Below are 27,914 nucleotides of genomic sequence, written 5' to 3'. Positions count from 1 at the left end.
TAGCAGTGAACTTCCCTGCAAGGCTGTTGTAAGAAACACTTAGAAACATTTGATCACGGCTTGCGCTTGCGAAATGTAGAACCCGGAAGTCCCACACCCCCAAACAGGGATTGTCTTTATTTCTGTGCTCTAGAGAACCGGCACTGCTCTGCGCAGGCGTGTGGCGGGAGGTGAGAAAGACACCTGCGTAGCCAAGTAGAGCCTCCCTGTCCAGGGGCAGTCTACCTCCACCCGCCGGGTGGCATGGAGCTTCCCTGTCCAGGGCCAGCTCACTTCTAGTGAGAGGGCTCCTCGTGGCCCCTGGGTTGTTCTCTCCTCCCTGCCTCCTTCCCTCCCGGCCATGGCCGCTGCTTCGGAGCAGGAGGCACCAAGTGCTGCTGCTGCCTGCTGGGCGGCGGTGCGGGCTCTGCTCCCGAGCACACGGGCCGGGCTGGGGCTGGGATCGCTGGGGCTGGGGGCGGAGGGGGCCCGCGTGGCGCTGCTGCTGGAGGAGGCGGCCGCCTTGGTGTACCCGGGCGATGCGGGCGAGGAGTCTCTGGGCTCGGAGACAGCCCGCCGAGCCTGCCTGGAGCTGGGCGAGCAGGTCTGCGACTACTCTTGGGAGCGGCTGCACGTGGGCCCCTGGTGGGCAGTGAGCGCGGTGTGGCGGCGGGCGTGGGCGCTGGGCTGCCTCTTCCGCGTGCTGAGCCTGTGCCGGGCACGAGGGGCCAGTCGGGAGGCGCTGCGCCTCTGCGACCTGAGCCTCCTGCTCGGCGCGCCTGTCCTGGACGACGTCATGGGCAGGCTGGTCCCCGTCCTCCAGCGGCACCTGCCATCCGAGGAGCCAGCAGCGACAGCCCGCGCCGGAGCACCCCCGAGGAAGGTACCAGCTTGCAAAGGGCACCCTTGCCCACCCCCTTCCCGTCTGCAAGAACAGCTCCCCTCTCCAGCCCTCATAATCAAAGGCGATCCTCGCTGCAGCTGGATCAAGCAGAAAGCGAGCCCCTCTACTGTAGCCTCCTGTTCTTGCAGGATGACCAGCCAGGTGCCCCAATCAGGTGCCCCAAGGGGAAGCCCCCACTCCCTCACAACCAGCACCCAAGCCCAAGATCAGCCCCCTTCTCCAGCAACTGGTACTCAGAAGCATTGCCACCTCCTGCACAATAGAGCCCCTTTCATGGCCAGTGATGGCCTTTTCCCTTGGCACACTTCAAGGGCTGAAGCAGATTAAGCCTTCCTCTTTGCCAGTGTGTGCAGGGGCGGAGGGGCCAACTCACACTGAGCCCCCTGCCAGTGAAACAAGAAGCAGAACTAACCACCTGCTCCTTGTTGCAGAAAATCCGGACGGACTTCACCCCAGCAGCCCCTGCTATAGCCCCAGAAACTGCTGTCCCACAGCTTCTCTGCCCATCGCTGGAACATTTCCGGGACAGTTACCTAACCCCTCAAAAGCCAGTGGTCTTGGAGGGGGTTGTGGACCACTGGCCCTGCCTGAGAAAGTGGAGGTGAGGGCAAGAGAGCAGGTAGAGGGTGGGTGGCTGCCTCCAGGACAGGGAAAGGTTTTGCCCAATCGATATGCTGCCAAATTATTGGGTGTGGGGCTGGAGGGGCTCCTGACATCATGCATCCTCTCCAGTTTGTCTTCTGAAAGAGGATACTCTCTCTGCCCCTGAGCTAAAGGCAAGAAGCCTGTTTTGGGCCTGCATTCTGTACTGCTGGAACCGCAGGGCTTGATTTTTGCCTGCACTCAGTTAGCTTTTGGCTACCATAATATTTGCCCTGGCAAGCCTGACAGTGAAATTCCAGGGGGTGCACAGAGGAGTGGATCAGAACTGGTGCTATCAGGAAAACACAGCGAAGGATCGGAAATGACACCAGCCTGACCCGTCCCTCTGCCTGCTTGCTATTCAGGTCAAAGTTGCTCTAAGGGATGGCAGATATCCCAAGATGTATAATCACAGGCAGATTGTAACAGAAGTAACTTTATCTGTGAGTTATTAGACGGTGCCCTGAGCCAGCCAGGCCAAATACTTCAAAAAATACACAAATTGTTGCAAGTTCCCGCTGGCACTTCCCCCGTGTAGGAGAGGAAAGAACACAAAGAACTGCAAGCCACTCTGCCTGAGGAAGAGGGAACAGGGCCTTTGGAAACAGGGTGGGCACACAGAGAGAGAGCCCTGCCATTGGTTCTTCTTCCTTTGTTGCAGCGTGAGCTACATCCGCCAGGTGGCCGGCAGCCGCACAGTCCCTGTGGAGCTTGGATCGCGCTACACAGATGAGGAGTGGTCCCAGACCCTCATGACCGTGGATGATTTCATCAGACAGTATATTGAGAATGAGGTCTGGATCTTCTCCCTCCCACAAAACAGCCTGGCTGGGACAAATTATGCTGGGTTGAGTTTGCGTTAACTCCATTGTTGTATTCCGCCCTGGGAACCCAGCAAGCAGGAAAGGCGTCTCCTTAAATAAAATATTAGTGAAGACTTATTTATGTGAGCATCTGCCAGCCTTTGAGTAACATGGAAGGCTGCAATGAGACTGGGAAAGGGAGGGCAAGCCTGGCAGAGCTCCTTGGGATGGGGAGCAGGGAGCTGACCCTGATTGGTAGAGTTTGTGGGGTGGGGCTCTGGACTCCCCACCAAATTGTTTGCTGTTCAGTTGACTTTTCTGTATGTAGAGGATTTCCACTCCTCTCTCTCTGTTCCCCCCTTCTATTTGCAGGACCACAAGGGATACCTTGCTCAGCACCAGCTCTTTGACCAGGTAAACCAAAGGGATGGTTCTTCTAGTTTCTATTTGATGGGAGGAAACAGATGCCGGGTTCACCAGAATGCAGTGAATTCCCCACCCCCAAAATTTCATATCTGGGAATGATCCAAAGTGCCACCCACGCCTTTCAGGGAAGCATTTATCTGGAAACTCCACCCCAGGCATCCTCCACAGTCCATGGGAAGAGGCACGTGGGCCAAACAGGTTTCAGAGATGTGTGCAAAGGGCTGCGAGCATCACAGTAGATCTCTCCTCTCATAGGTGTCCAATCCACCTGGTGGGAAAATTCCTTCCTGACTCTAGATGGGCTGTCTGCCAAAACCCACTGAGTCACTTCTAGCTAATCAAACTCATGTGGTTTAATGCCAGCCAACATCCTGTTGCCAGCTGTTCTCCTGATTTCCTGAGGAAGCAGGGGAGCAGGGAACTCAAGACTGTATAGAACAGCCCGCCCCCCAACCTGGCCCCAGCAGAGAATCCCCATAACAATTAATGCTGGAACATAGGGAGACCTTGTTTGGTTTGAATGCTGTCCCTTTGCCACCCGCACTAGTAAAGAGAGCCTTGGCTGAGGTGCAGGATCAGGCCTTTTCTGTGCTCTGACCCATCTTGCCCCTTCCTTGATAGCTGCCTCCTGGCACTTTGCAAAGCCTCTTCCCTTTTCCTCAGGCTTTTGCTTTCCCCAAGTGGTTGATGCCTGAAACTCTGCCTTTTTCTGTTTCCATCCTTTACCTCACCATCTCTTATCTTGTGGTCTTGTTTTAATGGTTGCCGTGAGCCATCTTTGGATTTTATTTTTATTTTTATTGCCACTCTTCATCCGAAGATCACAAACAAAATAGACGGCAGGTTATAAATGCTTTAAATAAATGTCAAGCTAGTGTATGATGAGAACCTCTTTCCCCGCTTTCCTTTCTAACCAATTTGTTGCCAGATCCCAGAGCTGAAACTGGATATTGGCATCCCTGACTATTGCTGCCTGGGCGAAGGAGACGAAGAGGACATCACTGTCAACGCCTGGTTTGGTCCACCAGGGACTGTCTCCCCTCTGCATCAGGACCCGCAGCAGAACTTCTTAGTCCAGGTGGGGCCTCCGTGACAGCCTGCGGTGCGGGGGGTAAGGAGGGCAGTTGCCAATCAGAGGCAGGACTTCTGTATCCTCCTGCCTTTCAAGGGAGGCTGCTTCCTGCTCTAGGGGTGGCAACAACAACAGTCACCAGAGGAAGCTTCCCTCTAGAAGTTGCTCAGGGAAGGCTCTCTGCAGCCAGAGATCTCAGCTGGACTGAGGTGCTGATGGGCTGTCAAGGAGAAGAGCAGAGACGGAGTGCTGAGAACTGAAATTAGAAAGGCACTAGGGCAGGGGAGAGTGCCTATTGTTGGCCTGCAAACTTTGGACGGGGATGTCTGGGCTCCTTTTTCTGCAAATGAGGATGGCAAGAAGCTGATCAGTCCCCCTTTGCAGAAATCCTGTGTGTCAGGGCACACTCTGGACACTGAGCAGAGGAATGCTAGTTAGAAAAGTTGAGCTCATATTATTGACAAATGTTTCAACGTTCCTTTCTCCAGGTAATGGGACGAAAATATGTCCGTCTGTATTCTCCACAGGAATCTGAAAATCTTTATCCACATGAAGGCCACCTCCTTCACAACACCAGTCAGGTGGGCACCCAGTAAAGTTGGTCCCTCATAATGGGGGCTGAATTATTGCATGAAGGAAATCATGGAGTTCACCCTAAAAATTGGCACCGTATCCTATTTCCCATCTCCAACTGCAGCCAAGCTCCAACACTCACCTCTTCCTCTTCTTCCACATCCTGCTCCTCTCCTGTCGCCTAAATTGTAAGCCTCTTGGTGCAAAGAATGAGACAACCATGGATACTCCTGTCTGAATTAAGACAAGTATTTTCTCTTTCATTTCCAGGTAGATGTGGAAGACCCTGACTTGGTGAAATTCCCCAACTTCAAAGCAGCTGCATTTCAAGATTGCATCTTGAGCCCTGGAGAAGTTCTGTTCATCCCAGTTAGCTACTGGCACTATGTGCGGTCCCTGGACATAAGTTTCTCCGTCAGCTTCTGGTGGTCGTAGCATCTGCTGGGAGCAAGGGGGGGCTCTTCTGCTCAGGGACTTCAGGCAAAATGAAGGAAGGAGCTGCCAGGAAGCGGCAAGGGCTGTGACACAGTTCAGCTGCTGTGGCTGAGGATCAAGGGCATCAAAGACAGTTTTCTGAAGGAGCTAAAATAGTGATTTGCCCCTCTTTGGGTTTTGTTAAAAAGGGGTCTCTTAAAACTTTTCTCAAAGGACAACAGAATACAAATTAATATTTAAATTATGTGTTGTAAATTCAATTGCCTTTGCTGGTCTAGCACAACCTGCTTGGTCAAGGGAGACAGAAAACTCACCATTTTGATTCTATTTTCTTGGTGGAGGCTCTAATGGAACCGATGCACTCATGACTAGAGCCCCTGCAATACATGTTGGGCAAAAGGTTTCTTGCATTGCAGGTTGGACTAGATGACTCTTGGGATCCCTTCCAACTCTACAGTTCTGATTCTATAATGCTGCTTTTCAAAGTCTGAAGGGCTCAGATCTTGTGCAAGATGGGCAAAGAAGCCCTTAGTCATTGCGGAGGGAAATCTCTCCGTAGATTCATCATGCCCTCACCAACCCCACAAATGCAAGGAGGGTAAAGCTATAGAAGTTACAAGCAGGAATCGCAATTTCTTTAAATTTGGGGTTGGGGAAGGCAAAAGTGCCCGTTTTCCACACAGACAATCCAGAGTTCAAACTCTGCACTCTGAAAGTAAGGCTAGGAACAACCCCTGCTGGTGACTCTGATTCCTGTCACAAGCGTTGCTCTGGCATGGCCTGAGGCAGCTTCCTTTATTCGTAAGAACATGAAGAGCCTTCTGGATCAGGCCAGTGTCCCATCTAGCGCAGCATCCTGTTCTCACAGTGGCTGACCAGACATCTGAATGGGAAACCCACAAGCAGGACCCAAGGACAAGAGCAAATCTCCCCTCCTGTGCCTGCCAGCTACTGATTTTTAGAAGCACTGCTGCCACAAACTGTGGAGGGAGAGAGCCTAGCCGTCCTGGCTAGTAGCCATTGGTGACCCTCTTGTTTTAGAGCCATCTAGGTTGCTGGCCCTCACTGGCTCCTGCAGGAGAGAGTTTTAACTATGTGTTGCATGAAGCAGTCTGTCCTGAATCCTGCAACATTCAGCTTCTTGAGATGCTCACAAGTTATGATGTTCCGAGAGGGTTACGTTAATCTTTCAAAAACAGAAAGATACAGCTTTGGGAAGGAGCAGAGTTGAGGCCCAGTCACCCTCATAAGACCTTTAAAAGCTTTGCCAAATATACGGTTATGCATTTGCCAGGAAAGGTATTGTATGTTGTTACATGTGCTTTGGTAGCTTGAAAATAAATAAAAACCCTGTATTTTTTATTTTACAAAAATCTTTACATAAATAGTAAAAAAGGAAAGAGAATTGTGAGACAGGTTGGATCCTGAGGGAAAAAAATATATCACAAGATATGTATTTCAGACACTTAAATTATGCAAATATAGAGCAGCTGTGCTGGGCCCCAGTAACAGCTGCTTGTCTGTACTTCTCCAACAAGGGCCTGGAGAACTCTTACTGCCGCCTCTGAGCCATTGGGGAGGCTGCACTCCTCCGGGTCTCCTGTGGAGTGCTTGAGAGCCCAGAAGGTCCTGGTAGGTTGATCTCTGTGGTGGAGATGGAAAAATACAGAATAGGCTGAATAAGAGTTTGATTACCTTACCGTGGCCTTTGGGACCTTTCCCACCTACACTTTCACCCTCAACCCATTTATGTACCAGTTTCTGACAGGCAGAACTTTCCCTGTTGGCCAAAATAAAGCCCAACCCACCAGAGATCATTTTCCGTCAAAGGCAAGAAATAGAATCCATCAAATGAGATGAAATCTGGCTCTTTGCTAGCTTCTAGCTGCTTCCGGGAGGGTGGACTTTCTGTGAACTTTGAGAGGGGATCTGCTAGAAATCTGGAAGAATACATTAAGTACTTAACCCGGTACCTCGCGTTAAGTACTTAATTCGTTCTGGAGGTCTGTTCTTAACCTGAGGCACCACTTTAGCTAATGGGGCCTCCTGCTGCTGCCGCGCTGCCGGAGCACGATTTCTGTTCTCATCCTGAAGCAAAGTTCTTAACCTGAAGCACTATTTCTGGGTTAGCGGAGTCTGTAACCTGAAGCATATGTAACCCGAGGGACCATTGTACACAAATGAGCCTCTCTTTATCTCATATGCAAGAAGCTGTATCGCTTCCAGGAAATCTGCCAGTTCACTAAAGCAAAGAAGTCCTTGGTTAATCCCAGAATGTCCTGAAAGGCAGGTAGTGGAGCAGAAGGAGAGCAGGCTCCTGTCTCCCCATCCCCACCCCTGGCACGAAACTGGTCATGTTTCTCCGGGGAGGCACTCTTCAGGGGTGTTACCTGGAATCTGGTGCGGCCAGAACTGCTTGCACTTAGGGCAACGAGGTTCCCTTTGGGCTTGGAAATATTTGGCAAGGCAAGGCAAGTGCATGGCGATTCCACAGTCCTCGCAGACTTGGCTCTGAAAGGGAAAAGCTGCTGTGAAAGGGAGGCAGACAGCCTTTGTAAGATGATAAGCCTCAGGGCTGAGCAGAAAAGCAAGGCTCCTGGAGGCCAAGGGTGGTTAACGCTTTCTCCTGATCAGCCTCTCCACAAGGCTGGTTTTAAGCTGCAGGGGAGGTGGCACTGCACAGGGGAACTTCTGGCCACTGCTCCCCCATCCCCAAGCCTTGCCCATCCCACATACACCACCAGCTGATGTGGGCCTCCTGACCTGGATGGAGAGGCTGTGGCAGACATGGCACTTCCGTGCAGAGTCCTGGTAGTGGCGGAGGATGTACTGCTCCAGCTCCAGGACGCAGCGCAGGTGCAAAGTGTACTCTCCCTCTTTCTGCGAGAGAGCAGAGGCCCAGTTACGCCCCTTGTGGCTCAACCGCCCCCACATCAAAGGAAGGCAAGGGGGCCAAAGTGGACCTGCCCACTCCAGCTCCCCACCCACATTCCCGTACCTCGAAGAGCCACTTATCCTGTACCAGGCGCTGCAGTACTAGCTCAGCCTCCACCTTCTTCATCTTCTTTGGCTTCAGCTGGTCAGCTAGGTTCAGGATCTCCGTGGAGGAGGCAAAGCCGTTGCTAGACAGCACAATCAGATCCATCTGCAGATGGAAAACCCCTTTCCTAAGTGACCAAAGGACATCGCAGGGGCCACGTCCTTCTGGCCACCTAGCAGGAGGATAGTGGACTCCTGACTTTGTATTTCATTAAGCCAGTGCTTCTCTCTTTTTTTTAGGCAAAAAGGTGCCGGTACTCACCATGAAGTTGTTACAGTAAGTACCACACTTTTAACATGGGGGAAGGTGCTGATATTGTGTACCCCCAGAAAAAAACACTGCATTAAGCACATTGGATGCAGAGGGCTGCATTTCACCCTCCCAAGACCTGTGAGATTCCCAAATCATGGACAGGATGGGGAGCAGAAGCCAAGTCCAGAAAGTGAGTCGTCCCCCCCCCCCATGGCTACTGGGGGCCACTGAATCTGGGCCACTTAGGAGGCTGGCCAGCAGGTAGGCAGGCAGCAATCTGCTACAGATTCAGCCACGCTTGCGCACTCAAGGTTTCCATGCTTACAGTCTTCTTGAACAATTCCAGCTCATTTTCAGAGTAGTCGCTTGCCATTAGGGTGATCTCAGTTTCAGCCAGATTCACCTGGGGGAGAAAGCAAGTGTGATAAAGGAGACACCGGGCAGCCTCTGAGCTCCTAGCCAAGAGGATTCTTTGACGCTGTCTCCCTGGCAGCCACAGCCCAGACGTGGTTGGCCCCTCCCATGGGCAAAGCTTCTTCGAAGGAGGCAAGCACCAAGCCTCACCCCACTGCACCGGGAATCCCCTTGCTGGGCTCCTTTTTTATTCCTGCAGCTATTGGCTCATCTCAGTTCCTGTGGCAGAGCCTCCAGCCTCTGGAGCAGTCCTGCCACCATCCAGCAAGGGTGTAGAATGAGGGGAAGGATGGCCTCTTGGATTCCTTGTCAGGGGGACATTGTGATCCAGCAGCAGCATGTGACTCTCCCCAGATCCCACCCTTCCCAATTTCAAATTACAAGGAAAAGACACCAGGTGACAGCCAACCCTGCCTTACCAAAGCATAATATGTTCTCCCATTTTCTTCCGATACTCCTTTCCTGATCTCCAAAGACAAAGGCTGCAGCTGACCATTCAAAGTGTTGATGAAGTCATCCAGCTTATCAGGTGCATAATGGACTGTGGAGGAGGGAAGATAAAGAGAGGTGAGAATATAAGGAAAAGGAGAGCAGTCACATAACAAGTTCACAATTTCCATGGATTCCTACAAGAACATTTCCAATCCATGATTTATCCAATCTCTCTCCCCACCCCCATCTCTTCCTGAGATGGCTGCAGCCGACCAGCAAAGGAAAAACTGGTTTTTCCGTTCCCTCTCCCCCACTCTCCCTCGTTTCTGGCTGAAAATGGCTGTCGCTAACCAGCAAAGCACAAACAAGTAAGGAAACAAGGAAGCAGGCAGACTTTGGCTGTTTGGATATATGAATCTGAGGTGTGTATAGTGAGGTTTGGATACTAACCCCTCATGTTTGGATAAGTGAATTTTTGCATAGCAAGTGTTGGGAAACAGGACCTGCATGCATATTTATTAGTCGTTCCCCCCCCCAAAAAAAATTGTAATTCAAAATCACTTTTAGAAAAAAAAATCTCAGCTAAAACTATCATCTCTCTAGGGTCCAGCTGGCCTACAGTTCTGCTTGCTTTTAAAGAAACAAAAAGCCCCCACATCCGAACACCCGTGACTGCTAACTCTTGGAGACAGAGGGTGGAAAGGGGGCACTGCCAGACCCTGAGAGGCTCTTCATTACACACACAGAGGGAGGGAGGGAGGGGTCCCCTTCTGTCTCCCTCTCCTGCCTCAGTTCTGATGCTGGCACTGATCCAGGTGAAAGTCCCTGGAGCCCTGGAAAGAAAGAAAGAAAGGTTGTGGATCCTTTCACTGACAAATCTAGGATCTAGGAGTCTTGGTTGACCACAAACTTGACATGAGCCAACAGTGTGACGCGGCAGCTAAAAAAGCCAATGCAATTCTGGGCTGCATCAATATGAGTATAGCATCTAGATCAAGGGAAGTAATAGTGCCACTGTATTCTGCTCTGGTCAGACCTCACCTGGAGTACTGTGTCCAGTTCTGGGCACCACAGTTCAAGAAGGACACTGACAAACTGGAACGTGTCCAGAGGAGGGCAACCAAAATGGTCAAAGGCCTGGAAACGATGCCTTATGAGGAACGGCTAAGGGAGCTGGGCATGTTTAGCCTGGAGAAGAGGAGGTTAAGGGGTGATATGATAGCCATGTTCAAATATATAAAAGGATGTCACATAGAGGAGGGAGAAAGGTTGTTTTCTGCTGCTCCAGAGAAGCGGACACGGAGCAATGGTTCCAAACTACAAGAAAGAAGATTCCACCTAAACATTAGGAAGAACTTCCTGACAGTAAGAGCTGTTCGACAGTGGAATTTGCTGCCAAGGAGTGTGGTGGAGTCTCCTTCTTTGGAGGTCTTTAAGCAGAGGCTTGACAACCATATGTCAGGAGTGCTCTGATGGTGTTTCCTGCTTGGCGGGGGGTTGGACTCGATGGCCCTTGTGGTCTCTTCCAACTCTATGATTCTATGAAATTACACACACCCACACCCTGTGCTCTACACCCGAGCATCACATACACAGCTGACTTTTTGCACTGAACTCAGCAGAAGATGGAACGGAAAGATGGGACAGCTTAAGAACGCACAGGAGAGCATGATGATGGTGGAGGGGGGTGCCATAATGCCACTACCACCCTGCTCAGCTTGTTAAAGAGCAGAAAAGGATCAAACATGGGGAGAGGGGCTGAGTCTCAAGATTACTTAGCACAGCTTTTACTTACACACACATAGCCCTTCCTGCCTCCTTGTCCCCTCCTGAGGACTAGCCTGCTACCCAGCCCTCTATTAATCTCTGCAAGTGGTCTCGCTCCCCCACTCACCCTTGTGCAGCTGGCAGTATAACTGGTGTAGCTTCGCAGCTTCAGGCCTCTCCACAAAGCCGAGAGTTAGGAAGGCCTGCAGGAACTGGCGGTGAGCATCATTCAGGTTGGTGCCCAGGACCATGGCCATGGCCAAGTTCAGGACTGCAGGATGGAGAAAAACAGCTAGATAACAGGGTCGTGAACAGCATTCCTGTCCCCCTCTTCCTCTCCCTCCTCCTGGGGATCCTTTCGGTCTCATCCAGCAGGCTCCCCAACAAGCTCACTGTGCAGAATGGCTTTTTAAAAAAAATAAAAATTCTCAAATTTGTATACTGCCCATACTCTGTAAATCCCAGGTTGGTTCACAGCATAAAATGCAAGATAAAAATACAAAATATGCCATAAATAAATCACAAACCCAAACCCCATCACACCCCTTCCCTTTGAAAGTACGGCTTCCTTGAACAAAACAATTGCTACGTTCACGGGGTTGCTTTTAACCTTTTTTTAAAATGTACTTTGTGTCTCCTTTGCTGACGGCTTAGAGGGGGCTCCTCTGCAAACGTCGGGGGGGGGGGGAGCCGCTTCCAGCCTCGCAACTTCTTCATGTTTTTGGCGATCACTCGTAGCCGAGTAAGATTGTCTTGGCATTCTGCTCCGCCACACCTGGGGTTGTTGCTCCCACTGCAGCTGCCCAGTTTCCGGTGTGTCGGCCCCTGTCAGGGAGGCAGGGAGCGCCGCCTTTCCCAGCACCCGCCCTCCGCAAGCCACTTTGCCTTCCCGACGAGCGCGAACACACGTGAATCCTGCGCGTGAGACGCTGCCTACCTTGGCTGAGGATGACCCGGAAAGAAGCCTCTGAGCGTGGGCAGAGTGAAACCACTCGGGGAGAAATGAAGGGGGAAGCGGGTAGGCGAGTGCGTCTGTTCCTCGGCTGCTGCCCACCTCGCAGAGAACGAGAATCGAAGAACAGGAGAGAAAAGAATCCGCGGGAGAAAAGAGCTTCCGATGATAATGGCCACGCCCTCTCGGAGCTCTTAGCCAATGAGCGAAGTCACAGCCGGATTGACGTTTGGAGCAGGGAGAATTGCAGGGCCTCAAGATAACAAAGTAGAGAGGGGCACGCTCATTGTTTGTAGAAGGAGCGTCCTGGTTCATTTAGGTGTTTTTTTTGGGGGGGGGGGGGAGATAGTGCTGCCCACCCCATAAGGGCGTGGGGTGGGCTCAGACACCCAGGATTTATTTTCCCTCACGTATTAAAAAAACCACCTGATGCAAATGCTGCCCAGCCATAATACACGTATTGTGCCCGGTACGTTTCCGAGCACAATTCAAAGTGTTGATGCTGACCTTTAAAGCCCTAAACGGTTTACCCGAAGGAGCGTCTCCACCCCCAGTATTCAGCTCTGAGGGCCTTCTGGCAGTTCCCACACTGTGAGAAGTGAAGATAAAACATAGGGGCCGACTCCCCCGGGGCTCTGGGTGCCTCAGCACCGGCAAAATTCCCCATGAAGGGGCCAGGCACCCACAAATAGCAGCACCAGGGCCATGCACGTTGCATGGCACCCATGGTTGTGGGGCTAAGATGGCACTCCTGGATTATAAGGAACAAGGCAGAGGGCCTTCTTGGTAGTGCCACCCACCCTGTGGAACACCATCAGGTGTCAAGGAAATAAAGAACTATGGGAATTTTAGAAGGCAGACCCGTATAGGGAAGGTTTTAATGTTGGATGTTTTGTTATGCTTTTATAATTCTTAGAAGCCACTCAGAGTGCCTGGGGCAACCATAAAAAATTATTATTATTATTATTATTATTATTATTATTATTATTATTATTATGTGACATTGTGGCTGAGAAAATGGAGGTTCCATCCACTCGTATTGGTGTGTGAGAGAGAGCACTGCAATGTGGTTCAACTTTTGCTATCTAGGCTCCTGAAGCATTGAATTGCTTGTTTGAGAAAAATGCAGTCAAAACAAAGGGGGGTCTCTAAATTGTAGTAGCAACTTAGCAGAGGACCATCGGCTTTCTCGCCTGAGTTGGCTGGGAGAGAAAGAGGGTGACTTGTGCATGAGGGGGATTTGATCAGAAAAACACCATCTCTCACTCCTCCATCTCTCAATAAGCTCTAGAAACCCGCTCCTTGGCTGTTATATTCTATTGGGAGCTGCTCTGCCTACTAATCTGAAATAAAAGGTTCCTAAGTTTAAAACCAGCTCTGTCCACATTCAGAGGTGCTATACACTGAGTTGCTGCTGCTGTGCCCCAGGCAGCAAAATCCCTGGGCTGAGCCTCCCTGTAGAAGCGACCAGGCAGCATTAGCGGCAAGTACAGCAAAGCAAAGAGACCCGGAAAGCCACATAGAAAGGGGGTCAGTAGTGGTGAGTGTTTTGGGGCCCTAGCATCTGAGCCCCTTTGGCCCAGTCTCCTCCCAGCTACTCATAGAAGCTGAAGGCCTGAAGGGCAGGACAAGTGGTTGGCCACAGCTGGGCGACTGGCCAGTGTCTCGTGGCTTCTGCCTGTTGGATGCTGGCTATGACTGTTGCAAAGGGGCTGGGCCTTGCTCTCAGTTGGGCCTTGAATAAAAGGGGGGCTCCCTAATCCCTTCACACAGGTAAGCGGGTGGCGTTCCGTAGTGAAGATCGCTCTAGGGTTCAGCTAAACCTGCAGAGCCCCCATTGCCTGTGGCAGTCTACCTCCACAGGCACGCATCTGGAGGCGGCCAACAGGATTTCAAAAGGCATTAACGTTGTTGTCTCTTCCCAGGCACATTCCATCACCAGCTCTCCGGATGGCCAACGGCAGGACGGGCCTTGGGGGGCCCCAGAGGCCTTGCCTCCTCCTCCTCTCCGTCTTCCTCGCCTGCTCGCTTTGGCACAGTAAGTCTCCGTGGAGGAAAGCTGCTTCCCTCTGCAGGAGGGCAGCTGGGCAGCCAGCCGGGCAGAGAGCGAGGCCAGGAGGGGTGGCGGAGACCTTCCTGCCAGGTTTCAGCTGCCTGGAAGATTTCCAAGGCTTGGATGGGTTGAAATGGGCTGAGGCTGCTTGGGTCAGGTTTCCAGGAGGCCTGCTTTTCTGGTATTGTTGGGGGTGGTGTGGGAGTGAGTTAAGACTTTTTGCTGGGTCTGGGTTGCTCTGGGTTTTATGACTGCATGGTGGAAGCCACCTTTGGAGACTCGTTGCCCTAAAAAGTGGCTTTTGAAACTCTGCAATAAGCCAGGAACCCACCATCCGGCCCCATTTCTTCCCCTCTCCATAAGCCGGCTGCATTCCTCTCACCACCATCAGCATACGTCCAGCCATAGTTATTGGGTGTGAGGGGGGCAATGACTTGGGGTCTTAAGTTGCATTATCCATATTATCTACACGGACTGGCAGCACTTTAGCTGTGATTCCTGCACTGCAAAGGGGCTAGGTGACGTCACTAACCCTACAGTTATGTGATTCTATGAATTTTCTTGAGTTCATGGGTGCTCCGTCTGTCTCCCCCCTGTTTGCATCAGGAGATCCTTCCTACTTCTCTTTAGTGGTGCAACAGTATACTTTTTCCGGTAGAATCATAGAATCATAGAGTTGGAAGAGACCACAAGGGCCATCGAGTCCAACCCCCTGCCAAGCAGGAAACACCATCAGAGCACTCCTGACATATGGTTGTCAAGCCTCTGCTTAAAGACCTCCAAAGAAGGAGACTCCACCACACTCCTTGGCAGCAAATTCCACTGTCGAACAGCTCTTACTGTCAGGAAGTTCTTCCTAACATTTAGGTGGAATCTTCTTTCTTGTAGTTTGGATCCATTGCTCCAATGGTATATTGGGCAGATGTTGTTCTTTCCCCTCCCTCCTTAACAGACGAACTCATTGGGGGCGTCCAAGGAAGCTAGATGTTGGGTGACAAAAGCAAGGTCTTCCCCACACATTTAAAACATTATGGGACTCTCTTCCACAAGTGATGGCATCTAACTTGGACAACTTAGACAGGATGAGACAAATTCATGCAGAAAGAGGAGGAGGAGTGGGCTGTCAGTGGCTACTAGCCACAATGACTGTTTTCCCTCCTGTGTCAGAGGCAGTAAATGCCTCTGAGTAATGCCACTTACTGGAAATGGCAGTGGGGGCAATTGCTCTTGCTGTGCCCAGGTCCTGTTTGTGAGCTTCTACCCTTTGGGGCATCTGGTTGGCCAGTATGGGGACAGGAGCCAGAGTGGTCCTTCCTCGTGGCTGCTTCCATGTTGAGGGAGTCGACTTGGTCTGCCCTGAGATTTCAGGGGATGGGGAGCGAGAGAGAGAGATTTCTGAGAGTGTGGGGGAAAGGGTGGCATATATGCTGCCTGTTTCCTGGGCTAAGTGAATTGCCCTCTTGGAGAAAGTCCAGTGGGTAGCATGGGTATAGCAAAAGGGGGGCAGCTGCCCCCCTAAATAAAGTAAATCAATAAAAAGTAACCCAGGTTCTGCCCCCCCCCAACATAAAGCCTGGCCACTCCCATGGTAGGGAGCAGGGTTGCCAACTTGAATAAAATATGGCGGGGGGGGGAGCCCAAATCCCACATAATTGATCACATGATCCGGTGCACCCACACCATTTGAATGGCAATACCCATCAACTTGGGGGAGGGCAGCCCTCTCAAATATTTTATTAGTGAGACCAAAGCCCCCTCTGCCCCTTAGAGTTGGCTCCTATGCTAGGGAGCAAGAGCAAGGGGGGGAGGGCTCAGGGAATTGAGGGGGAGAATTTGGAGATCCACACTTAGGTGATCATGAAGGGGAAAGGGTTTTATTTATTCCGTGCTGTGCTTCTTTCCCCTGCTTCAATAAAATTCCCAGGGCAGCGAGCTCCTAACATTTCAACGTGCGACAACTCCAAATGGAAAGCCCCCTAAAATGGTTCCTTGTTACCAGAGCTTTGTTCAGTTCCATCTTGAAGGAGTCCACTTGGTCCAGCCTGAGATTTCAGGGGATGCAGGAGAGAGATCAATATCCCAGAGTCAGTATAGGAGAGCGGCTGGGCAGTTGGGAAGGGCCTCTCACCTTTGGAAGACAGACACTGCCCCTTACCTCCGGGGGGGGGGGTGCTAGTCCTGTGGCTGTTTCATTTCCGGAGGGCTGAGTAAGCTGAGCTGGAGATGTCGTGGCACAATCTGGAGCACAGCTGTGTTGCATAGGAAGTGGCTCAAGGAAGCAGTCAAGGAAATGAACCGAGGGGCACCACTAGCTAAGATAAGCTGTGTCCTGCCTGCGCATTTCGCAAAGCAGGGGGAGTGAAACTGGATAGAGAAAAGTTTCCTTCTTTCTCTCATAATGCTAAAAGTCAAGGACATCTAGTGATGCTTAATGTTGGAAGATTTAGAACAGATAAAAGGAAGAACTTCATCCAGCACAGAGTTAAAATGTGGAACTTGGTCCCACAGGAGGCAATGATGGCCAACAAATTTGATGGCTTTAATCCATTTTCAAAGAGGGCAGGACTGTCGGTGGCTACCACCATGATGACCATACTCTGCCTCTAATCAAAACATGGAAACCCTTCCAAATCCCATTTGCAGGAAACCACAGGAGGTAGAGAGTCTCTTGTGTCTGAATACTGCTTGCAAGCTTCCCACTGGGGCATCTGAGAGAACAGGGTGCTAGACTAGATGAGCCCCTTTGGCCTGATCAAGTGGCAGGGCTAGTTTCATGTTCTTAGGAGAGCTTTATAAACATTGAGGGGAGCAACCCAATGTACCCGGAGGAGGAAAAACAAGCAGCAGTCAACATAGAAATTTAAGGCTTTCTAAGGCAGAGGCAGAGTTAGCTTTCCAGACTCAGACAAAATGCATTCTCTACACCAGGAGTATTTTTTTAAAACTATACACACACACACACACACATATATGCACACACACAAAACACACACACACACACACACAAGGTCCCCCTCGGCCAGACTCAGATCTAGGCTTTATTTCACCCTTGTCAAAGACACAGCTTGGAACACACACACAGAGCTTAAGAGCCTCAATGGCACCCATTTGGAGGCTTCACTCAGGGCAAAAAAACCTGGCTAGCCCCCCTGTAATTACGGCTCTGCCTGAAAAAACAGGAGTAGAGCAGAGATTCTATCCCTTTCTGCAGTGGAGTCTTGGAAGGCCAAAGTGTGGCTTTGCACAGGCCCTTTCTGGGTAGGCCTCCTCTGAATATGTAAGTTGCATTGAGTAAAACATTCCTACACTGTTTTCCTCTGAAAATCTGGAGATGACGCACAACAGCTGGTGTCAGTCTGGCACTCAAGCAAACTCTTCTGTTTCTTTCTAGCTGTATCCTCAGAGGACATCCAGCCAAGGTGCTTCACAGACTATGACTCTGAAGTGGGTTGTTCCTGGGAAGTGGACGCCTCTACCGACTGCCGCAAGAAATTCCTCCTGCATGTTACAACGACTAAACGATTCAGTGGCCAAAAGTAGGTCATGCTATGAAATGTGAGAACTGCCACCCGATCCCCTCTTTCCTTTGTTGGGTGTTTTTGGGGCTGGTGGTACCTTCCTCACAGCTTACCACTGTGAGTTTTCCAAACTCAGAATAAGAAACGCAGGATCCAAAGGGTTTCTCATTATACTTTTCACTGGACCACTTGTGGTTGGAGAACTTCCAAGGTGCACAGATTTATGTCGTCTTGCACGCTTGCAACTTTTCCTGGGGAATCCACAGCCTGGTGCAGCTGGAGGCATTGCAAAGCCCCTCTCTCACTTGGGCTGAGCTTTCCCAAATCGAGGCTGTGGCAGAAATAATCCGAGTGTTGTCTACTTTGAAAACATCTTTTAAGTCTTGCCATTGTTCCAGGAAATTGTGGGAGTGTTCTCCTAAGAACAAGAGAGACCCGGGTGTGACCCCCAAGTGTACTTGCACCATTCAGACTAGAGAACTGGATAATTTCAAGTATCATTTCTCGCTGGAGGCCAATGGGAAAGAGATCTGGAAGACGACAATTAAGGACCTTCGTAAAATTGGTAAGGGATCCTTTGGTCTGCAAGATCCTTCTTGCGCATCCTTAGAGGCTGATCTGAAGAACAAGACAAGAGTAGCAGAATACAAGTGTGGTGGGCCCAGATCATTTGTCTTCACGATTAGCACCAATCAATGCTGAGAGACCTTCCTTAGCCGCTCCTGCATCCGTCTTAGTACGTTATGCAAAGTCACCACCTTAAACAGTGGCAGGTTTATTGTGGCAGAAACCTTTGCAATGGAGAGCCCCCTTTTCAGGTGCCTGGAGGGGGATACTCCAGTTCTGGAGAGAACTTGGAGAGGTTGAGGTCTGTCCTCCAGGGTGAAAAGTCTGCCGCTTTGACCAGCCCTTCCTTACAAAGCAGAGGCCCGTGTTGTCTTCCCTGAGAGGCGAGCAGGGGCCCCTTTTGCCTCCCCACATCCTTCTCTTTGTTGTCTTCTTCCTGAATGCAGTGAAACCCCGACAGCCTGTCAGACTGAGAATTGAGATGGGGGATGGCGGATACATCCTCACCTGGGAAGATGGCTATAATGAAGAGAACATTCTCCATAAAAATTCGGAAACAGACTATGAAGTTGCCTTTGCGCAAGAAGGCATCCTGGAGAACAAGGTAGGCACACCTTCCCAGCATGCTCCTCTCTGTACAATCACCTGGAATAGTGCTGCAAATTTATTATTGTTAATCAGTTAATTACATTTATATCCCACCCTTCCTCCCAAAGGGAACCCAGGGTGGTAAGCTCATCCATGTTAAAACAATGCCATTAAAACAAAAATTAAAAATACTAAAACAACCACATACACGGGGGGGGGGGGAGACCTTCTGTGTCCTGAGCAGAGGTTGATGTTTCAGAATACCCCTCTCCCCACCCCCCTGCTCTGCCTCATGCTGGTTGACATGGCATCTTCCCTGCCCTTGCATGACACTTTCTTTGGGCAGCTCTGCATGAGAAAGTGCCTTCATTGTTCTCTCTGATATCTATCAAGGACCATTCACAAAATCCATTTGTTCTAGTGAAAGTCATTGCCCCCACCACCACCACCACATGCACACAACAATACATATGTTCAGCTGCTCTTTGTGGCAAAATAGACAGGCAGATTGCCCTAGTTGCCTATGCAGACCAGTGTGCAGAGCTGCATTTGAGAAAAGGGGAGTATATGTGGTTTTCAGCCATCACTACAGGAGTAGCATTTATTAATTTCTAGGGTTTATCCTAAATCTATAACAATATATTTGGCAGATCATTTTATGCCCCTCACAAGTGGGGCACACACAAGAACAGTGGGTTGGCTTTTATGACTTCTCAGAGTAGACTGGCTTGAGATCAGGGCCACCAGCCCCAAGCCATTGCTTTCCTTTGGATCACAGAACCTAGAGGAGGGGTGGCAGATGCAGCCTTCCAGGCCTCTTTCACCGCCCCATTACTGTTCCACACACTCCTAGTTCTTTGGCTAGGCTGAATTGCTTCTTTTCTTCCTTGTCTGGATGGAGGAATGAGCCCAGCCCTGGGTCCCTGGCTGTGGCTGTCCCCCCCAGTGGCATAGCGTGGGGGGTGCAGGGGGGGCCAGCCGCACTGGGCGCAACATTTGGGGGGGCGCGCTCGCACTCGCAGCTCTCTGCCCCTACGTGGCTCATTCACTCTCTCTCACTGCAGTGCTGGCTGTGCGAATCCGATCCAAGCTGCCGGGTCGCCGCCCACTGTGGAGGGGGAAGGTGCCAGGCGTGCGTTGCAGTGCGGAGCGGAGAGAGAGCGAGGGAGGGACTATCTGGGGGAGGGACAGTGCAGCGGCCGCCCAGCACAGCGCTGAGCGTGGGAGAGAACCACACCCGACCAGCCCAGGCAGCAGCAAGAAGAAGCTGGCAGCGGCGGCAGGTTAGGGGTTAGGGGCGCAAATTACTTGCCTTGCCCCGGGTGCTGACAACCCACACTACGCCGCTGGTCCCCCCACCCCTCAGGTGAGAAATGGCCAGGCTCAGGAGGAAGGGAAGGAGATTCTTCTGCCCTGGAGCCTTCTGTCATTTGGTCTCAAGCCCTTTGACTTCATCTACAAAGCTTTCATTCCCTTGTCCATTGCTACATAAGAGTCCAAAAGCAATTTTCTACCATATCCCAAAATTATCTCCTTCCATAGAAAGTTGAGAAAGAGAAGAATTCCACTCACCAGAAGAACCCCCTCCCAGTGTTTTCCTGTGGCGTGGAAAGGACCACATAATGTAAACCTGTTTGCTTCTCGGTTTTTTCCCCCCTCCAAAGGCACGTAGACGCATGACGACGGACAGGCAACTTAAAATCGCCATAGGGAGTCTCATGCCAGCAACTTACCATTTTGCTAAAGTGCGTCAGAAAAATTATTTCCACGGGAACACCTGGAGTGATTGGAGCATCCCGATAATTTGGAAAACAGATGGGTGGATCGGGTAGGGCACCTGTTTATTATTAGCAATGTGTTGGCATCCCTGTGTGTTCTGGGCTCCACATTGTGGGCTCTTTATTTCTAGATTTTGTAAACCTTCTGGATTTGTGAAATATTCCGACCCCACCCACAGGAACGTTTGTGCATCATCCGGCCCCTTTGAGTGAGCGACAGCATTTCTCTCACATTGCTGGGGTCTTGCATTTCCAGTCAGCTAGACATCAAATTAATATGCAGGCCTCTCACTTAATTCAGTGCAATTCTCTGCTGTAGACAATACCTCTTTCTGAAGTCACCCCAATGATTTTTATTGTTTCTCATTTAAATAAAGACAAGAACACACAACTACATTAACTTGTCTAGTGGTCCATTCTTATTAAATTCCATACGTAGTACATAGTGCACATGCAGTGTTATGTATTATCAATTCAAGTAGCCTCTCCACAGAGATTCCTGTGTTGAAAGTGGAATAAAAGTATCTTCCGTCTCATTTATAAAGGAAAAGAAAGGAAGTCAACATCACCAAAAGTGTCTATCCTTGAAGTGCCTTTAATTACACATTTGTGGCAAGTAAGGCCTTCCAACAGAGCCACACTCCAAATACTATTTAACCAGATCTCAGTGGGGAGTTCTATAGACTGTTTCCAGTATCGGGCTATTGTAAATTGGGCTGCTGATAACAGAAACCAATACTAGGGGAGCACCAAATTATTAACCCTTTTCTCCTTTCAGGCAGAAATGGGTGGAATCTGTGAGCTTAGCATCCCCTTTTCAGGGGATGAAGCCTGCCAAATTTCACACACAGAGGTCCAAGGGAGTTGTGCTTGGCACCCTTAAAGTTGATTTGGAAGGAATACGGTAACTCATTGGGCCCCCTATGCCTCTACCCCTTCCAGGAACTGACTTGGCAGGCAGCACAAGCTTTGCAAGGCTCCCGCCTCATACCTGGACTGAACTATATTAAAGAGTACACTAACACAGGCCATTGCTGTCAACCTTCCTTTTTTTTGCGGGAAATTCCCTTATTCCAGTGCCGCTTCCTGCTGCTATCCCGGATTGTTAGATATCCCGTATACTGTCCCCGGGACAGGTGAGGCTGCTGATCCCTTATTTTTGAGGCTGCTGATCCCTTATTTTCAAATCTGAAAATTGACAGCTATGACACAGGCTTTGTTGTGCATGTGTGTTTCTGTGCCACGTAGTCCCTCAAGAACACGCCTGAAGATGGACAGATACCAAACCACTATTTCTCACAGATACATGCTGACCTGCAATAACACTGAAATGAACTGCAACTCAGGCCAGAACGAGGGGTGTGGGGTGAAGGGGAGCAAGGTCATTCTGAGGAGCTGGGGGTGCTGTGCATGCGAGAATCCTCTTTTACCTTCCCAGAAACCCTGTGAAGTCTGCTAGCTTGAGAAATGGCAAGTGGCCCAAGGTCCTTGGATGAGAGGGATGCAGAGGTCAGGGAAAGGACACCCCTATACTCAGTTTTATGCACCACCCTTTGGACCCCCCGGGAAACTCACCAAACGAAACCTGCTGCCTCCTGGACCTGGGTGTGTGCAGTGCAAGTAAGCTGAGTGCTGAACAGGACACAGTACAGTCTGCATGGGGTCTATTCGTAAAAGCAAGACTAGGGCAGTGTCAGCAGGTTCCAGGAAGCCCCCTTTCTTCTGAGATTTTTGGAGTGATCTGTGTTTGTTTGAGCCCAGGCTGGTGGGAGGGGTTGAGTGGGGAGATGTATCCGAAGGTGAAGGAATTGATAGCAGCATTTATTTATCAGAAACTAGTCCTGATGGTTTTATTGTGTGGTTCTGTAATACCTGTCGCTTTCAGCATACTGCTTTAGAGATATGTTCACATAGTTATTGTTATATACACAGTGGTACCTCTGGTTAAGAACTTAATTCGTTCTGGAGGTCAGTTCTTAAGCTGAAACTGTTCTTAACCTGAAGCACCACTTTAGCTAATGGGGCCTCCCGCTGCCGCCACGCCACTGCCACACGATTTCTGTTCTCATCCTGAAGGGTGCTCTTAACCCGAGATGCTATTTCTGGGTTAGCGGAGTCTGTAACCTGAAGCGTCTGTAACCTGAGGTACCACTGTAGTCAGGGAAGGGTCATTGCAGCTCAGTGGTGTCTGCTTTGTATGTATGCAGAAGGTTCCAGGTTCAGTCCCCAGCATTTTTTTAATTAAAAAAAATTGCATTTAATCTTTATTGATTTTTCAGTATACATCCCAATTATCACTCTCCATCAAAGATATAGTAAAGTAACAAGATTTCCCTCCACCTGAACGTGGGTCCTCTACAATTCTATATTAGCTGCTTATTGAATAACATCTAATTTATATTTATCTAATATATCCATAAGTTATGTCACCTTGCAGGAGTCATTTCAGATTTCAGATGTTTACAACGATCTTTAAGACATTGTCTGTATTTGTCCCATTCTGTGTTAAATTTTTGGTGGCCATGATTCCTAACTTTCCCCATTAGACTTGCCATCTCAGCGTACTCAAATAATTTTTTCTGCCATTCCATTTTTGTCCCCAGCATCTCTAGGTAGGGCTGAGAGACACACCCTACCTGAAAGCCTTGGGGAGGCTGCCTATCTATAATTAGGCAATACAGAAAAGGTCTAAATAAGGAAGATCCACTCCAGCACACTGGCTAACTTGTCAATGAGTAACTGCATCCCAGTGACAGTACTGTTCAGTGGGAAGAGGAGGTGCATGTGGAAACCTTGATGCAAGCACCAGTTAAGCCATTTCCTACCTTTCTACTTCCAAAAACCCCACCTCTTCCTTCTTAGCACCCCTCCTGGGCCCCATAGACTCCTGCTTCTCCCCCCTCCTCCAATGATCTACCTGGTCAACTTTCACCTGCTCTTATAGGAAATGTAATAAGAGTAGATGAGTTCAGCTGCAGCTGAAACAGGCCAAAAGGGTTGTAACGCCACGACTCCAGAGCCCGGACTGACTTGGCTGCGCGCACACACCACGGGGCTGGCGTGGTCGTGCCGCGCCGCGAGCACTCTGCACATGCTCAGGAGACACCGATCGCAGTCTGTTGTAGCCGAGTTTGGTGCGAGCCTTGCCAGGGAGGGCTTCCAGGCTGGCTGGGAATTCCCGTCAAAGGCGGGAAGGGGCCGAGTTCGGCATGCAAATCCGCGCCCCAGGAGGAGGGCCGGGGCGTAACCCAGCGCTTCCCGGACAGCAGCCGTAGCAGCGGAGGGCGCGTGGCCCAAGGGGGCTGGAGTCGGCGAGTCGCGAAGGGCTCCCGGTCGCCGTCGGGTCTCCGCCCCCCCCCCGTCCCCGGGCCCTCTCCCCTCCGGGATTCCCTTTCGCTTTGCGCACGAGCGCTGGCCGGAACCCCGGGGGAGGCGGGACGAGGCGGGCGCTGGCCGAATTTGCTTAGAGAGCCGCCCCGGGACGCGCGGAGGGAGGCCCGCCCTTCCTCCCCACCCACCGAGTGGAGCAGCCCGTCACCCAAGCAGGCAGCAGCGGGAGGCGCTCCGGCACTACGGGCAGCCAGGTCAAGCCAAGCGGGGGCGGGCGGGCGTCTCCTGAGCTCCGCTTCGCCTGGCTCCGCGCCTGGCGGCCGGGCTGGCACTGGCAGAAGGGGGGAAGCGGGCCGCTCGACGTTGTTGCCTCTTCCAGGCAGGGCCCGGCGCCCTTCGTTCCCGACTCTCCGGATGGCCGACGGCGGGACGGGTTTCGGGGGTCCCCGGGGGAAGCCCGGCCTCCTCCTCCCCTACGTCTTCCTCGCCTGCTCGCTTTGGCACAGTAAGTCTCCGCGGAGGAAAGCCGCTTCCCTCGGCAGCAATAGGGAGAGTCCGGGCGCGGCCAGCCCAGCGGAGAGCGAGGCTCCCCCGGCCATAGCAGTTGCGCACCCAGAGACTCCCCGAGGGGCGGCGGGGACCCTCCTGCCGAGGTTCAGCCTCCTGGAAGCTTTTCAAGGCTTGGGCGGGTTGCTTGCTTGGGTCAGGTTTCCACGAAGCAGGCGTGCCAAGTTGAATACAATATTATGGGGGGGAGGGGGTTTAAGCCCCGTCCCATAATCGATCACATGATGCTGTGCACTCACCATTTGAAAGGCAATGCCCATCAACTGGGGGGAAGGAGAGATCCATCGGCCCCTAGGATTTGACTCCTGTGCCAGGAGCATTTCTGGCTCTAATTCCTGGTATTGTGTTTAAGAAGTTTTGCTGGGTCTGGGGTTGCCCTGGGTTTTACTACCATACCCTTAAGACTCGTTGCAGCTTTTGAATCTCTACAATAAGCCAGGCACCCACCACACCCACCCCATTTATCCTCCTGTCTCCATAAACAGGCTAGGTTCCTTCTGCCATCATCAGCGGGGGGGGGGGGGGGGCTCGGTGGTCGGCCCATATTTTCTACACCAGAGGTCAGCAAACTTTTTCAGCAGGGGGCCTGTCTACTGTCCCTCAGACCTTGTGGGGGGCCGGACTATATTTTGAGGAGGGGAGAACGAATTCCTATGGCCCACAAATAACCCAGAGATGCATTTTAAATAAAAGGGCACATTCTACTCATGTAAAAACACGCTGATTCCCAGACCGTCCGCGGGCCGGATTTAGAAGGCCTTAATTTGCCTACCCATGATGTACACGGATTATAAGCACTTGCTTTCCAAGGTTTCAGGCAAGGTTTCTCCAGCCTTCCCTGGAAATGCTGCCATTTGGGATTGAACCTTGACCTTCTGCATGCATAGCAGGTGCTCTGTCCCTGAGCGAAGGCTTTCCCAGTGGGGTGCAGGTAGAGGTGGAGCAGTCTGCTAGCCAGGCCATGGAGCCCAGTTGTTAGCTGTGATTCCTGCACTGCAGGCAGGTGGGCTCACTAGCAACCCTACAATTCTGTGATTCTATTGTTCTTGAGTCTGTGGATTTTCCATCTGTCTCCCACCTCAGGAGAGCCTTCCTACTTCTCTTTAGTAGCGCAACAGTTTAATTTTTACGGTATATTGGGCAGATGTTTTTCTCCCCCTCCCTCCTTAACAGGCGAACTCATTGGGGACGTCCAAGGATGTTGGAAGACAAAAATAAGGTCTTCCCCACACATTTAAAACATTATGGGACTCACTTCCACAAGAGGCAGTGATGGCTTCTCACTTGGGCGACTTAGACAGGATGAGACAAATCCACAGTAGAGGTGGAGGAGAGGTCTCCCAATAGCTACTAGCCATGATGATGGTTTTCCCTCCAGTATCAGAGGCAGTAAATGCCTCTGAATAATGCCACTTACTGGAAACAGCAGTGGGGGGATGCTCCTGTTTGTGAGCATCTTCCTTTTGGGGCACCTGGTTGGCCACTATGAGGACAGGAGGCAGAGTGGTCCTTCCTCGTGGCTGCTTCCATGTTGAGAGAGTCAACTTGGTCTGCCCTGAGATTTCACGGGATGGGGGACGGATGCCACCCATCTCCCCTCACCTCCTGGGGAGCATCTAGTCTGTTTCATTTCTTCATGGCTTTTCTGCTGAAGATGAAAAGGGAAGTTTGCTCCCTCTGCTGCTTTTGAGGAACCAAAACTAGAGGCGAAGCTGCCTTGTGCGTGTTTGATAGGAAAATAAACATCCGGAGGGTTGCGCAAGCTGAGCTGGAGATGTCCTGGCTCAGCCTGGAGCAGAGAGGTCAATGGGGCCATGTTGCAGGGAGGTCAATGGGGCCATGTTGCTGTAGGAATGCCAGCAACAGGAGAAGCGGTGCAAGGAAGCCGACCGTGACAAAGATGCCATCTTGCAAGCTGCAATCCTGCCTGAGCATTTTGCAGCAAGTTCCAGCAGGGGGAGTCACTTAGTCTGTTGCAGGAAGAAGAAGAAATAGTTTCTTGTTGGCCTAAGGCCCTAAGCTTTGGAATGATAGACCTTTCAGTCTTCAAGTTGCTACAGTGGGAATTGTTTCTGTGTAGACATGCCCAGGATTGCACTGTGAGAAGCAGAGGAGTGGCTTGGGTGGCGGAAAAGTAGAACAACCCTGCTAGAAATTTTAGACAGGGAAGCAGCAGCCGATAAGGAGGCGAGAAAGAGGTGACAGGATAGAAAATTTTATAAAATTATGCGTGGTATAGTGAAAGTGGATAGGGAAGTTTTCTTTTGTCTCTCATAATGCTAAAAGTCAAGGACACCTAGTGATGCTTAATGTTGGAAGATTCAGAACAGACACAGAAACACTTCCAAAACTCAGTTGCAGGAAATCACAGGAGGTGGGGAGTCTCTTGCGCTTGAATCCCACTTGCAGGCTTCCCACTGGGGCATCTGGTCATTCACTGAGAGAGCAGGATGCTGGACTAGATGGGCCCCTTTGGCCTGATCCAGCGGCAGGGCTACTTTCTTTCTTTTTTGCAAAAAATTTATTAGTTTTTACAATATCAATGACAAACAAAAACATAAAACAAACAAAACATAACAGACATAAATCATAACCTTATTGAAAATAACAGTTATTTACTTTGTAAAACGACTTCCTCGTTTCCCCTTAGTTGAATTTCATTGCATATCCTTATAACGGTTTTCCAAATCCCAATTTTAATACCCTTTAAATTAAACATTAACATCTTTAAATCTTCTCCTTCTTGTATTAAACATATTATTTTATCAGTTAACATACATACAATCCTAAGCCCTTTAAGTATCTGGACGCTATTTCCAGTTATTTTAGCTTAACAAATTTAACTAACTAATCATTAAATTTCTTCCATTCTTCATGATGTTCCTCCTCCTTCTAGTCGCGGACTCTTCCGGTTAGATCGGCTAGCTCCATACAATCCATCATCTTCATCTGCCATTCTTCTACTGTTGGTAATTCTTGAGTTTTCCACTTTTTAGCTAACAAAATACGAGCCGCAGTTGTGGCATACAAAAATAGATTAACATCTTTCTTGGGCAATTCCGAACCTGTTATTCCAAGAAGAAAGGCCTCTGGTTTCTTTATAAATGTATATTTCAACATTTTTTTCAATTCATTATAAATCTTTTCCCAGAAGTCTTTCACCTTGGAGCAGGTCCACCACATATGAAAGAATGTTCCTTCCTTTTCTTTACATTTCCAACATGTATTATCACAATTATGATACATCTTTGCTAATTTTACAAGTGTCAAATACCATCTCTACATCATTTTCATAATATTTTCCTTTAACAAAGTACATGCGGTGAACTTCACCCCTTTCTTCCACAATCTTTCCCAGTCCTCAAACATTATGTTATGTCCTAAATCTCTTGCCCAGTCTATCATCACCGATTTAACTTCTTCATCTTTCGTATGCCAGTCCAGCAAAAGCTTGTACATTTTAGATAAGTTTTTACCTTCAGTATCTAACAACTCCAGCAGCAGGGCTACTTTCATGTTCTTAGGAGAGCATTATAAATGGTGAGGTGAGCAACCCAAAGCACTTGGAGGAGGAAAAAGAAGCAGCAGTCAGCTGAGGTCCAGCGCCGAGGGTCTTCCGGCGGTTCCCTCACTGCGAGAAGCCCAAGTTACAGGGAACCAGGCAGAGGGCCTTCTCGGTAGTGGCACCCGCCCTGTGGAACGCCTTCCCACCAGATGTCAAAGAGAAAAACAACTACCAAACTTTTAGAAGACATCTGAAGGCAGCCCTGTTTAGGGAAGCTTTTAATGTTTAATAGGTTATTGTATTTTAGTGTTTTGTTG

At 50.3% G+C, this 27,914-nt stretch overlaps 3 protein-coding genes across 3 annotated transcripts in view; 2 read left to right on the top strand and 1 right to left on the bottom strand.

The window, feature by feature from the left end:
* Positions 1-195: 195 nt before the first annotated feature.
* On the top strand, positions 196-5,075 carry KDM8 (lysine demethylase 8). The gene is made up of 7 exons (XM_081840570.1): positions 196-862; positions 1,315-1,484; positions 2,187-2,319; positions 2,701-2,742; positions 3,683-3,832; positions 4,315-4,407; positions 4,670-5,075. The coding sequence occupies exons 1-7, from the start codon at positions 341-343 to the stop codon at positions 4,832-4,834; spliced, it is 1,275 nt and encodes a 424-aa protein (XP_081696696.1). The 5' UTR covers positions 196-340; the 3' UTR covers positions 4,835-5,075.
* Positions 5,076-6,172: 1,097 nt separating this feature from the next.
* On the bottom strand, positions 6,173-12,053 carry NSMCE1 (NSE1 homolog, SMC5-SMC6 complex component). The gene is made up of 8 exons (XM_081840575.1): positions 11,677-12,053; positions 10,867-11,010; positions 8,960-9,081; positions 8,452-8,529; positions 7,833-7,979; positions 7,598-7,714; positions 7,225-7,345; positions 6,173-6,478 (listed from the first exon to the last, which is right to left on the bottom strand). The coding sequence occupies exons 2-8, from the start codon at positions 10,994-10,996 to the stop codon at positions 6,387-6,389; spliced, it is 807 nt and encodes a 268-aa protein (XP_081696701.1). The 5' UTR covers positions 10,997-11,010; positions 11,677-12,053; the 3' UTR covers positions 6,173-6,386.
* IL4R (interleukin 4 receptor) overlaps positions 11,479-27,914 on the top strand; it is a 24,842-nt gene continuing 8,406 nt past the window's right edge. The window contains exons 1-3 of the mRNA XM_081840566.1: positions 11,479-11,647; positions 13,617-13,729; positions 17,136-17,280. Coding sequence (XP_081696692.1) covers positions 13,642-13,729; positions 17,136-17,280 — 233 coding nt within the window. The 5' untranslated portion in view covers positions 11,479-11,647; positions 13,617-13,641. The remainder of the gene's footprint in view (positions 11,648-13,616; positions 13,730-17,135; positions 17,281-27,914) is intronic.

Source organism: Podarcis erhardii (assembly GCF_964252035.2).
Source record: "Podarcis erhardii genome assembly, chromosome: 14".
NCBI lineage: Eukaryota > Metazoa > Chordata > Lepidosauria > Squamata > Lacertidae > Podarcis > Podarcis erhardii.
The sequence above is the reverse complement of the archived record's forward strand: the minus strand, read 5'-3'. Positions and strand labels throughout refer to the sequence as shown.

Bases quoted from the DNA above. Each gene is read 5' to 3' on its own strand.
- NSMCE1 (XM_081840575.1), bottom strand. From the start codon at position 10,996: ATGGCCATGGTCCTGGGCACCAACCTGAATGATGCTCACCGCCAGTTC. The intron at 7,980-8,451 runs GTAAGCATGGAA...TTCCATCTGCAG, and splicing joins TGGAATTGTTCAAGAAGACT to ATGGATCTGATTGTGCTGTC. The intron at 6,479-7,224 runs GTAACACCCCTG...TCTCCACCACAG, and splicing joins CTGGCCGCACCAGATTCCAG to AGATCAACCTACCAGGACCT.
- KDM8 (XM_081840570.1), top strand. From the start codon at position 341: ATGGCCGCTGCTTCGGAGCAGGAGGCACCAAGTGCTGCTGCTGCCTGC. The intron at 863-1,314 runs GTACCAGCTTGC...TCCTTGTTGCAG, and splicing joins CCGGAGCACCCCCGAGGAAG to AAAATCCGGACGGACTTCAC. The intron at 3,833-4,314 runs GTGGGGCCTCCG...TCCTTTCTCCAG, and splicing joins AGCAGAACTTCTTAGTCCAG to GTAATGGGACGAAAATATGT.